At 42.0% G+C, this 14,075-nt stretch overlaps 1 protein-coding gene across 1 annotated transcript in view; it reads left to right on the forward strand.

Annotated features, from left to right (window-relative positions):
- HMCN1 (hemicentin 1) overlaps window positions 1–14,075 on the forward strand; it is a 5,606,893-nt gene that overhangs the window by 5,313,285 nt on the left and 279,533 nt on the right. Inside the window, exon 95 of the mRNA XM_044085314.1 lies at window positions 13,145–13,282. Within this exon, the coding sequence (XP_043941249.1) occupies window positions 13,145–13,282 (138 nt within the window). The remainder of the gene's footprint in view (window positions 1–13,144; window positions 13,283–14,075) is intronic.

The raw sequence follows: 14,075 nt of genomic DNA on the forward strand, positions 1-14,075 counted from the left end.
GGAGCCGGTCCCCTAGTCCTTTGGGGCCGTTGGAGAGGCCTTCTCGAACCCGTTCAGTATCCTCTAAGTCCTCGAGGATGTCGGATTCGGATATAGACAGGGTGCTCCAAAGACTGTTCCAGTCCCCAGTCTTTCAAACATTTGTTTCGCTCCGACCCAGTTGGCTTTGGAGCCGATAGCCCATGCCCATCCCATGGCAATTCCTCCTCCGACCGCGGCGGCAGCGCCGGAGCAGATGGTGTTGGAGCCGGTGGAGATTTTAGGGTCGGCTCCGACCCTTACTCCAACCCGGCCTTCGGGTCCGAGTTTGGTACATGGACTTCTTCGGCTGGACCCGGGGGTGATGTTTTGGGACCTATGCTTTCGGTTCCGAGCCTCCCTCTCGGTGCTTCGGCTGCGGGATTGCCGCCTGCTATCATGGCTCGGAGACTGGACACTCCCAGGATTCTGGGGTCCGGCTTTCAGGGCTATGAGGAGTGCCTTGGCCAAGTCTTCGCCATCTCTCCGGCTTTACCGCACCTTCCCTGGGCGTGGAGACTGGGTCTTTGGCAGTTCCCTGTCCGTAGGCAGCGGAGCCCTGGGCCTGAGGTTACCCCCATTGGGGTTCCCTCCTCCTGAGGGTTCTTCGAGTTGTCTTCGGAGGAACCCCGAGGAAGAGATCGTGCAAGAGGAAGCACGTGGACTCCCCGAGTCTATTACATCGGACACTGATCTTGATGATGCGGAGGGGTCCCCAAGTCGCCCTCGGATGATGTCTCATTTGCAGACATCTTAGAGATCCTCAAACAACGAGGCGGCTGGATATCCAAACCCCTCTGCTGATGAGTCAGTGCTCCTCAAGGCCTTTGGGGCTCAGCCCTCCGCCTCCTGGGTGTCTCCGCCTTCGACGAGCTTCTGGATTTAGTTTGTCAAGGGCGGGAACATCCAGATACCGTGGAACCAGTCCTTCGCCCTAATAAATTTTTGTCTGCCCCACCCGAGAAGGAGTTCCTCACTAAAGGCGTGGCTGTAGATGCCATGGTGGTGGCATCTGCTACACAACAGGACGTGGCAGAGGCTTCAACGTCCGTCCATCCTCCTAATAAGGAGTCTAGGAGCATGGACAGGTACGGAAGCGCACCCTGACTTCAGCGGCCTTTACTTTAAGGTCTCTGAATTATTTGGCACATTTTACCAGGCTTCAGAGGGATCTGGTCAAGGAGCTGTCAGATTCCTCTCGGTAACCTACCTGAGCAGCTAACCCAGTCGGTTAGCTCTCAGTTGGCTATCCTTACGCCAATTTCTAACTCGTCCATGAGGCTCATTTCCTATGCGGCCGAAGGGGCGGTAGAGCGGCAGGCACAGGCGTGGCTCTACGGAGACAAGCCTGGCTCCGCTTGTGTCAGTTCATGGAGGCCTTCAAGTCTTCCTTCGCCGACGCTCCTTTGATGGGTCCTCTTTGTTTGGACCCAAGGTTAAAGACACCCTTACCCGCTGTGAGCAAGAGGGAAAAACTTTATCTGCCGTAGGTGCCCGTTATTCCACTCCCTTCGGCCTTATCCCAAGGCCAAAGGAGGGGAAGATGTGGTTCCGAAATCACGTAAGTTTTTCCTCAACAGCAGGAAGATTCCCTTCCAGAGGCAGAGGACGGGGAAATTTTTCTGGGAGACGCCGTCCCAGAGGCGGCAGAGGGCCCCGCAATTCTGGAGACCACGAGTCCTTTCGTGGCTCTTCAGCCTCCCACACATCATGAGGGATTGCCCGGCTGTGCTGCTCCGGAGCCAGTCGGGTGTCGTTTTGCCAAGCACCTAAAAGCCTGGGAGTCAATCACTCAGGACAGATGGGTGCTTCGGATCATTGCCGGAGGTTACACCATCCCATTCACATACTCACCTCCACCGTCCAAAAAAATCCCGGACCCACCACCCAGTCAAAGGGAAATTGCAGCCGCAGAAGCTTTAAAGCTGCTAGAAAAAGGAGTCATCCAACCGGTCCCCACAGACCAGATCAGATACGGAAATTACTCCAGGTTCTTTTTAGTGCCAAAAAAGACAGGGGACCTGAGACCAATATTGGATCTCAGCAGACTGAACCAATCCGTCACGAAATCCAAATTCCGAATGGTCACGTTACAATCCATTCTCCCATTGTTGGAGAAGGATGTTTGGATGTGCTCCATAGACCTCAAGGACGCCTATTATCACATACCGATACATCAGGCGTCCAGGAGGTATCTGCGCTTCAGCCTGGGAGTCAGTCATTACCAATTTTGTGCTCTGCCCTTTGGTCTCACCACAGCCCCCAGGGTGTTCACCAAGTGTTTGGCGGTAGTGACGGCTCACCTGAGAAGTCTTGGATTCCAAGTGTTTCCCTATCTGGACGACTGGCTCCTGACTGCCACCACCAGGCATCTACTAATGGACAACCTCAAAGCCACCATCTCCCTGGGTGCTACCCTGGGGATTACATTCAATTGGTCAAAGTCTGTCTTGCTGCCCTCTCAGCGCATAAGGTTCATAGGAGCAGAGATAGACTCAAAATTGATGCGCATCTTTCTTCCTGCCGAAAGGATCCAAACTTTACAGGGCCAAGTTCGAGCTCTGGTCTCGAGATCCAAAGCCCCAGCCAGGATGGTTCTACAAGTTTTAGGTTCAATGTCTGCCACGGTTCTTTTAGTTCCTCTGGCAAGATTGCACATGAGGATTCTTCAGTGGCTATTGTCAACTCAATGGTTGTTTCAGGATCTTCCCCTCAATCATCACATCATGATTACGGAAACATGCAAACGGGACCTTCGCTGGTGGCTTCAGACATCCAATCTAAATCAAGGAAGCCCCTTTGTTATTCCCTCTCCAGTGGTTACCCTGACGACAGATGCCTCCCAGATAGGGTGGGGGGGGCATTGTCTGGGCAGGTTAGTTCAGGGCTCCTGGCTTCCAGACGAAGCTCTTCTCCACATCAATGTGTTGGAGATGAGGGCTGTACTTCTATCCCTACAGGCCTTACACAAGTTTCTTCCTCAGGGCATTATCGCCATCCACACAGACAACATGTCGGTGGTCTGGTATCTGAACAAACAAGGAGGGACCAGATCTTACCCCCTTTGCAGAGAGGCCATGAGGGTGTGGGAATGGGCTGTAGCTACCAACCGCTTCTTGGTAGCGACCCACATTCCGGGGAAATCAAATATATTGGCAGACAGATTGAGCAGGACAATTCTCTCTCCTCACGAGTGGTCCCTAAACGAAACAGTAGCAGCTCAGGTTTTCAGGAGATGGGGAACGCCGTGCTGCGATCTTTTTGCAACACCACTGAACACGAAGTGCAAAAGGTTCTTCTCCTTGACCCCACATCAAGGGGAATCAGCTATGGATGCTCTAGCACAACCTTGGCCAACAGGGCTACTTTATGCCTTTCCTCCGATACCACTTCTCCAAAGTCATTCAAAAAGCTTCTCAATTGGGGTCCACAATGATACTGATTGCTCCATTCTGGCCTCGTCAGGTATGGTTTCCCTACCTGAAGAAACATGCGGTGGACGATCCTTGGACGTTAGATCTAACTCCGGATCTGCTAATCCATCAGTCGGGACAACAGCATCAGTCCCTACGCTCCTTGAAGTTGACAGCCTGGCTCCTCCACTTCCGACTTTAGTCAGAAGTCACACATTAGATCCGGAAGTTATTCACATTTTATCTTCAGCCCACAAACCCACCACTAACAAATTGTACCTCAGTAAGTGGAAGAGGTTTGCTATCTGGGCTCAACTCAGGGCTTAGACCCTATCACTGCTCCGATCCCGAAGTTTTGAAATTTTTAACATCCCTGTTTAATCAAGGATCTTCTGTCTCTACTATTAAAGTACAACTGGCGGCTATCTCTAAATTCCACGAATCTATGGATCCTCCATTGATGAGCAGCAGATTATGCAAGACTTTTATTAAAGGTGCGGGCCTGTTAAGACCCCCAGTTTTTCATCCTGCGCCTCCGTGGGATCTTGATTTGGTGCTTCGTGCATTAACATCTTCCTCCTTCGAACCTGCTGCTACATGTGAGTTAAAATATCTGTCTTGGAAAACTGCCTTCTTAGTGGCAATTACTTCTGCAAGAAGAGTCTCAGAGCTTCAAGCCCTATCTATTAAACCCCGCACTTGATTTTCCACAAGGATAGAGTATCACTTAGGCCTAATCCATCCTTTGTCCCAAAGGTCTGTTCTAATCTCTGTCTTCAACAATCTCTAGAGCTACCAGTTTTCTTCCCAAAATTTTCCAATGACGCAGAATACACTCTCCATAAATTGGATGTTCACAGGCAATTGCGATTCTATTTAGACAGGACTCAACAATTTCGTAAGTCAGACCAATTGTTTGTGTCCTTCTCAGACAATAAATTGGGTCAAACCATTACAAAAGCTACTATCTCCAAATGGATTAGAGATTGTATAACTCAGGCTTATTCTTCTTCGAATAAGCAACTTACAACATCTATCAAAGCTCACTCTACCAGAGCTATGGCAACTTCTATAGCCTTTCATTCCAAACTTGCTATATCGGAGATTTGTGCTGCGGCTACTTGGTCAAATCCGCACACTTTCATTTCCCATTATAAATTGGATGTGGCATCTAAAGGGCGAGCATCATTTGGTTCCACGGTACTCAGGAGTGTTTTCCAGTGAGCCACCCAGGATTCAGGTGCTAGGGACGCTGTCCCATCAGTCAGAATGTAGGCGAGATAGGATCACATAACATCTTTTAGTTATGTACTCACCATAACTTCAGGTGTTTGGGATCCATCTCGCCTACATTCCTAATACCCACCCTCCTTCCCCCTGCCTTGGAGATCAGAAGAGATTGAACGGTTTTGAGTTCTACTGTTTTATCTTGTTTCATCTGACGATGTTATATAATCAGTGCGTGCATGTGTGCATGTATGCGGACAAACTAGATCTGGGGGACTGGTAGTGGTGCATCCTGGGATATAGTAAGCTCAGCCAATAAGAGACTTCGCTCTTTGGCATAAGCGTGCAGAGTCGGAGCCGAGGGATCGGCTCCGAACCCATCAGTCAGAATGTAGGCAAGATGGATCCCAAACATCTGAAGTTATGGTGAGTACATAACTAAAAGTTTAATGTGGTGAAGTCCCATGGCTATAGATTAACTATAATTGCCACAGAGACAGAGCCATTTTTAAGAAACCTAAACAACTTAGAGAATGTTTTTCTAGTGAGAGGCTATGAAAGTCAGATGTTAAAAAACATCCTGGAACCCATTATAGAACTGAAAAGGACTGAAGCACCTTCACTCAACCTCCCCAGCAGGAGAATGTTAAGAAATTCCACAGAGAATAACAAATGCAAAAATAGCTGCATCCTGACATACACATTGGATTATCACAGTATCAAAAATGTTACTGAAGAAAACTGGGCCGTTGTCACAGGAAACCCTTTTCTGATTAATATCTTAGGTGAAGCTCTATCATATGTTTATAGGAAGGCCAGGAACATTAGAAGTTTTGTTGAATTTAAACGTAGACCATATGAGAGAAACACTAAAAGATGTGAAGCTAATTGTACATTTTGCATATTTATACAGCAAGGTGATAGTTTTTATTGCCCTTATTTAAATAAAATCATTAAGACCAGTGCAGGGGGTGACTGCAACACTACAAAAGTAATTTACAGGGCACAGTGTAATGAATGTGATGCATTTTATGTGGCCAAGACTGTAAATAAACTTAAGTGTAGGATTTCACGTCATCTGTCAGAAATCCGTTCTGGATGTAAAAATAATGCACTAGCCAAACACCTTTCTCTTCATAAAAGACACACATGTTTTAAGTTCCAGATCCTGGATCGCATAGACATGGGTGATCTTGAAGGAGACATCCCGAATATTCTGGACAAACATGAACTCATGTGGCAATTAAAGCTGAACGCTTTTAGGAAGCCTGGACTAAACTACTACTGTTCAATTAAAAGTGTACTAGAACTTAGAAAATTGCCACATTGTTTACATGACTAATTTTATTTTATTTTATTTTATTCTTCCAGCTGGTTTTAAATGCCATGTTAATTACCATGTTAAATCAGTTTTAATTTAAGTGTATATTTTGTTTCCATCATCATACATTTTTTTTCTTTTTCTTGTTCTTTTTCCACTTTATTCAAAAGGATGTGTAATAACAATACTAACCAATTATATAATATTTTTGTAGACAATTTTTAGGGTTCTTGTACACAGACCTGAAGAAGTCTAGAAGGACAAAAGCGACCTTTGTTAAAAATAAGTTATGAAAATAGAATATGATTTTTACAGTGGATTTTTTACATGCGAAGTGTATATGTATATATTTATATATATTTTTTGATTGCTAAATGGTCTAAGGTTTATATATTTCCAGCCATGTAGTATATTGTCTTGGATAAAACCACAGACTTAATAACCTGGTTAAATAAGCGGTACCACGTCATTATTAATTTTATTTAAAATACATAAGGGTTATATTATTATGACAGTTACTAAGTAGGGCAGGACCAGCTCGAATGTCACACTGATGGGGGAAGGGATGTGAATTTAACATGTATACCAATAACACTTTGTTTTACAGCACAATAAACCACTCCCTTGCCTGATAAAAAGTATATATATAATTAGAAAGCTTGTGAGGAAACTATTACTCTGTTATTTTTGTTTTACTTGGATCGCTTGTCTGTGTACTTAATAAAGGATTTTCGACTGGAAACAGACTGCCTACCCTGCTTGGATTACTTTCGAATACTTAATAATTCTGTACAATATTTCATATATATTTTTTATTATTTTTTGATTTAGGACGAGTTTAAGTTCGCTACTTCTACTACCATTGTCTAATCTGATTAATATACAGTGATTAACTATATATATATATATATATATATATATATATATATATATATATATATATATATATGGATTGAAAATCTTCCACACAGAGAAGTTTCTTAGACTGGTTTTTTTTGGACCCACTATACTTGTTTAGTGGGTTGTTTGAGACTTCGGGGATACCACGGAGATTACTTGTTTTTTTTTTGTTATGACAAGGATCCAGACTTCTGATTTCACGACACAAACTACAAAATAATCCAAATCCTGCTACAAGTCTGGAAAGCAATGACATTCAGCAGAAAAGCTAGTCAGTCCTTCAATAAACTTTATTTCAATAAAAATAAGTGCTTTCATTCAATTAAACCATATTTGACCTTTTTCAGACTCTTCACCTACAGTAACAGCTCTGTTTAAAAAGACTCAAGTACAATGATGCAGTCATTACACCACTTTCTCAGGTGTCTTAAAGGTCCACCCACCCTTTTCTTTAAAACATTTGTTTTTTAAATATCTTAAGTATAAAACAAAGACAGGTACAAGACCAAACTACCTTATTATTTAAATAACTTGTTTTAACCCCAAAGGGAGTTACACTTACTTAAAATATTACCTTTCTAGTCAAACCTTTTAATTCAAAAATAGGTTTCATACTGCAGCAGTCATTCCACCCTGGATAAAAATAGGCATTAAAAATTAGTTGCCATACTAACTTCTTTTGCAAATAAAATTCACAAGGCCCTCCCCTCCCCTTTATTAGGACATGATCAATGACAAAATATTTAAGAAAAAATGATATTCATTCATATTTACATGATTAGCTTAGGTGTAAGATAAATTCATTTTTTTAATACTATATTCATGTTCATAGATATGGTCTTTAACTTTGCGCTCAGTTTTTCCAACGTAAAAACAGGGACACTTCTGGTACTGTGCTAAATAGACAACTTGTTTACATTCACAGTTAAAAATACCCTTAATATGGTAGGTAGCATCCCTTACCTGAAATGTGGACTCCTCATAAATGAACTTACAATATGAGCAGGCTCCACATTTTATCATACCAGACCTTCCTCTTGGTGGACCTGTTTTTTCTGCTCCAAAAAAGCTAATATAAATACTGATATAATAATGGAGGAATCTCCTGGATTTTGTCACGTATTTCCACATCATCATATCACAATGTCCAATTCTTATTAAAAATGGACCTCAGAACCCAGCTATTGGCGTTAAAGGTGCTCACAAAACTCGTGCCAAACTCTTTCGATGTACTCGCCTCCGTGGGTTCAACATTGGGAGTAGCTATCGTGGCTTCCTCATCTTGATGTTGACTTCCTTCCTTAGAGAGAATAGGCTTGAAATGGTCAATCAATCTTTTTGACGTCACCTCCTCCACCAAATCCAGAACCAGTGATTCTGGATATCCTCTTCTGAGAAACATCATATGAGGATTAGCACATTCTTGATGAAATTCAGAATCCAAGGAAATAATTCTGGCTGCTCGGACTAGTTGCTGTTCCACTACAGATCTCTTCTGGTGGAAAGGGTGGGAGCTTGTAAAGTGTAAAAAAAAGTTGGAATACGTGCTTTTTCTATAAATTTTAGAAGTATATGTTTGCCCTTCATTGTCCTTTTTTAGTAAAACATTCAAATAGGAAAGTCTTTCAAGATGATATTCAGATGTGAATTTCAAGAAGGGGGTAGTGTTAATGTATTGGACAAACTGGTGGATACCTCCATCATCTCTTTTCCATATGATAAATATATCATCCAAAAAGCGGACATATGTTCTAATATTCGTCCTAATGGAGGGAATGTCCAGCACAAGTCTGTACTCCCACACAGCTATGACAATTTTGAAAAAGATACCCCCACAAGGGGAACCCATCACTATCCCTGATTTCTGTAAGAAATATTTCCCATCGAAATAAATGTAGTTGTTATGCAAAACCAACTCGAACAGTTCCTTGTAAAGATTAATCTGTTCTTGCGGGAGAACCTTGTCTAGGTGGAAGTTAGCCACCCATTCTATTCCTGTATCTTGAGGAATCACAGAATATAAGTCATTCACATCAGTTGTGAGCAGAAAATCATTTGCGTCAAAGTCCACCCCATTAATAATTTCCAGGAAGGTTCAAGAATCCTTGCAAACCTGTGACTATGCAGATAGGAGGGGTTTCAATTTAATAGGTTCAAAGGTGTGTACTAGGCTAATGGCCCTGGAGCCTGTACAAGCCTAGCCCATAGGATTACCCTGGCATCGTGCCACCCGACATTAGTTCCCAGTGCCTCTGTCAAGTAGAGCCACTGGAGTGATCCCTGGGGTGAATTGTCTATTTCCCATCCACTCATCATGATTTCTGTTGAAGAGGGCCAGTGAGGCACTCCGGGAAGTCTATTCCATAGCATGAGCAGCCTCTGGGTTATGTACCTGTCCCTCCAGCTTGTTCTGTTGTTTGTGGTAATGAGGTTGAGGTCTCTGGAGCGTGTAGTGCGGAGGGATTGGGATTTCTTTAGATGTAGCATTTCTAACAGAGCTGGGTCAGACATGGCTTTGTTAGTCAAGCAGAGATCGCCTGTAAGTAGGCGATATGAGACAGAGAATAGTTGGAGTTTTTTGAGTCTGTCCATATAGGACAAGTGTTTAAGGCCTAAGATCCTCTTTGTTAGGTATTTTTGCGTCATCTCCAGTTGTTGTAGGTGCCTAGTGAGGTACATGCCAAATGGGGCATTGTACTCGATGATTGGCCTAATGAGGGAAGAGTAGAGGGAGACAATGACCTCTTTCTTCCTGGATGCAAAACCCTTAGTAATGAGATGTGCCACACAGAAGGACTTTCTGACCACAGTGGCAATGTGGTGGTCAAAAAAGAGGTTGCTGTCAACCTGTGTTCCCAGGTCTCTTATGATGCCTTCGGTGTTCAGTGGTAATTCATGGGAACTGGGTTTTTCCCAAAGGGGATGACAACACATTTTTTGGCATTGTGCTTAAGGCCATGGTTCTGACACCAGTCATTGGTCTCAGTGAGACCTTTCTGTAGCATGTCAACATCACTTGGAGAGTTAATTATGGCTCCCAACTTGCAATCATATGTGAACTTTGTCAGCCAGAGTCCCTTCTTGTTGTTCTGGACGTCAGAGAAGTAGATACCAAACAGGAGAGAACCCAGGACCGAACCCTGTGGGACTCCACTCGTGACTGGTCAACAGTCTGACTTGGAGTCAGCTACTTTCACACTGTGGGTTCTATCTGTGAGCCAATTTGCAACTCACCTAGTGATATAGGGGTTGATGCCTAGCTAAGTGAATTTTTCTATGATTCCTGAGTGGGGAATGGTATCAAAGGCCTTGGCCAGATCAAGGTAGGCTGTATGAACCAACTTGCCTTCATCCATAGCTCTGGTGACTGACTCAAAGACGTCTACTAGGTTGAGCAGGCATGATCTTCCCTTCACAAAACCAACTGTGTGGGATCCAGAGTGTGGAGGTTCCCTATATCTTTGTTTATTAAGTCCATGATGATGCGTTCCATAGCTTTGCATATCAGACTTGTCAGGCTAATGGTGCGATATTTCCCAGGGTCATTAGTCTCTCCTCCTTTGTGGAGAGGGATTACTGTAGCAGTGAGCCATTCTGTAAAGAAACTTAGCACATGCATATTTAATCAAATTCCTTCCGTCAACAGTGGGTCTCATCGGTGGATTATTCAAATCTTTATGAATCTTGGGAACTCCAAAAAGTAATTGTTTTTACTGGAGCAGCCATATTCAAGTAGTTGAAAATATCCATTTCAGATCTGCCTTCTATAAACATATCCTCTAGGGTACTTCTTATGTTGTGATAAGCTCCATTCAACTGGTTTAATGTCACTTCCTCATATGTGTCAGTGTTCAAGATTTTGTACAGTCGTTCATTATAATCGTGCCAGTCCATAATTACCAATCCACTCCCCTTATCAGGTTTCATCACCCTTATATTTTGACACCTCAAATATTCCAGAATGGAATATTCTTCTTCATTCATGTTGTTTTCTTCCTTTCTTCCAGCACTCAACATTGTTCTTATATTGAGATCACAAATCTTTTCAAATTGTAGACGTGTTGGATGCAGGGGGCATTGTAAGTACTGGCTACGTTCAAGTCCTGTGGCCTGCTGAAGTTCGCTCCAAATAATATCTTCAAATTCAACTTCCTCAGGAAAATTTTAACATCTATCACTGTGCTATCTCAGTTAGCCTTTGAGGAAGGGGCAAATGTCAACCCTTTACTTAAAAAGATGGCCATCTTTTGGTCTGGTGGGGTATTAGAAAAATTGTAAATCTTGAAATCATCATCTTCATTCATAACAATTTTACAAGGTGTAGCCAATTCTGTCTCACTACTATTATTGATGTCTACTTCCTCCTCCTCCATACTTAAGTTTACTCGTAGTGTCCCTACTAATAGTACCTGTTGTGATTGGTACGTGGAAAATTCCTTCCTCTCCATTGATTCTATAATGGGGGATTGTGAAAAACCTGGTTATTATTTGTCTGCCCCTGTCCATTATTCCTTTGTCTAATTCTTTCAGAATGTCTTAGTGTAGGGAGACTCCTGTTGTTAGGTAGAGGGGTCCCCTGCTCCACCTTACTGGGACTTCTTATATTATTAGATCTTGTTTACTCTCCCCCATCATAATCGCATACATTATCACGGGAGTTACCATGGTTTGGTTGGCCCTGCCTCTCAAATCTCCTTCCCCAAGCCTGTGATTTAGGTGGACTGAGATATGCCTTCCTCTCCAAATATTCTTTCTCATCCCGGTCCAATTTAGTTGTAGGATGGAAGTACATTTTTGCAAATATTACAGAAGTGTATTAAAAGAAAAAGATTTCAAATAGATGATTTTCTTGTTTAAGGATCAATAATTTGTGAACCAGCAAGTACTTTTTTATGATGATGAAGATAATAAGGGGATACAGAGATACCATCATAGAATGGATACTTGCACAAAAGGCATGGTGCTTTTATAATGACTTAGTGCCAAAATCAAGCAGCAGAATTTAACAACTGCATAGAAAGGAGCATAGACATGCATATAGTAAATTATGGAACCTCCTGCTACCTGATTAAAGGATAATTAATCCAAATACAATTAATTGTTCTAGCACTAGACAGAAGTGAGTGGAGGGACCAAGTCCTTCATGTGTCACATACAGTTAATGGCTACAGAGCAGTCCAAAACTGGATTTGATCCTAACTGGTTAGGTGAACAAACTTTATTAAGTTGTGATACTGTCAGGCTGGAGAAAATGAGGAGAAAGAACTGGCACAGGGACCAAGACAATCTTTAACATCACCAGAAGAAAAAACAGTAGTGGTAACACTGGTGCAAGACGATACAAGGAAGAGAGAAGGAGAAAAACTGAGATATGTAGCCTTGAGGAAGAGTAATTAACCAGGTAGTATCAGATGGGGAATGACAAAGGTACCTGTTGAAAGTCTGAGGGTCATAATTATAATCTTCAAAATACTGGAAACTTAAGTGAGAATAGGATATATATATATATATATATATATATATATATATATATATATATATATATGTACATATACACACACACACACACACACACACACACACACACACACACACACACACACACACACACACACACACACACGTAAAATTCCAATTCTTCAGTAACCGAAAGTGTTCCCCCTACTCCAAGGTACAGTGATCTTGCAGTATATAAATAGCAGGGCTGTGTGAGGCACATCCCCCATCCTTATTGCCTGCTCACCAAACACAAATATGTTTCAAAAGTGTAAGACGGTTTTTAAAATTCCATCTTTTTTTTTTTTTTTTTGTCAGAATCATACTTTAATTTTGGAAGTGGTGGGACTTACAGTAATGGGTGTCATTCTTCCAATAGGTAGACATGGAAATACATACTTGAACAAAGCAGTATGTAAACAGCTGAGGTAGGCAGTATTTGTAGCTATCAACATACAGCTAGCCAGTATGGAATCAGGTGACAATTTTCACACAGGGATTTCCTACCTTTATCCCTGACATGTTAAGAGATTGTGGTCTCCTTGTGTTATGCGGCACACAAAGCTCATATCATCTTCACAAAAGTGTTGCTGTTGGACGTCTATAAGATATTAGAAAATTATTAGAAAAATATTAGATAAGAATAACAGTACAAGACTATAAGACAGCTGGAAAGTTCAAGAAAAAAACAAGTTAAAAAAAGTAGCTGATAAACTAATGAACCCTACTTCAGACAAGTACAATGACTGATGATTTTTTTTCCTACAAGGCCCAGCAATGAAGAAACTTATCTCTATCTTGAATCCTATTTATTGGACAACTGCAAAACAAATTGGTGAAGCAGTGAATGGCTACACTCTAACTAACGGAATATTCAAGCGGGAGACACAAGTCGAATTTGCAACAGGTTAGTAAGCAACAATAACTCAAAGAATACTGTAGCACTTCTATATACAGGGGGAATGGTTACAGTATTTTGCAAGTTAATGTAACAGGTATTACAAATATGAAGAAGATGATTTACTTCAAAATTCATGTTTTTTACTGAGTTTATCCTTTGAAACTGAGAGGTTTTATCTTAACTTTTAGAATTTAAGCGAGGGCTATGGATTTTATACCTTTTTATGTACATACTTAAACATAATTCAAAATTAGTTTTTTTGCCCTGTCTCTGTCCCTTGTTCTTGGACTTTGAAGGTACTGTTTTGTTGCAGATCCTTGTTCGTGTTTCCCAGGGGCTGTGCTGCACCATGTTGTTGTCAGTTTATTAGTTAGGCAGTGTAGCTGTGCTGCACCTCAATCAGTACATAAAGTACTAGGGTTTAGGGGAGTAGGGTGACATATTGAAGTAAGCTGTTATGTCTTATAATCAGGGTATGGGAGTCTCTGAGCATCAGCTTAGCTTCTTGTGAAGATTTCTGGTTCTTACAAAGCACATGTGCAGGATATTTAAGGCTACATGAAGAAGGCGTACAACAAATATATTATTACAGTTGTGGCTGTTTTTTGTGAGAGAGTTCATTTACTACATTCATTTACGATTTCTACAGTAGGGACTTTGAGTCATATTGGCTAAGTTTTGTTATACTGTGTGTAGCTTTTCTTTGTTTTGTCTTAAAGGGAGCTCTTCTGACATCAGTAAGTCATTAAAAACTGTGATATATTTGAAATTTATAAGGCAGTTATCCTAACGTATGGTG

Source organism: Protopterus annectens, chromosome 10.part0 (assembly GCF_019279795.1).
Source record: "Protopterus annectens isolate FY-2018-M chromosome 10.part0, PAN1.0, whole genome shotgun sequence".
NCBI lineage: Eukaryota > Metazoa > Chordata > Ceratodontiformes > Protopteridae > Protopterus > Protopterus annectens.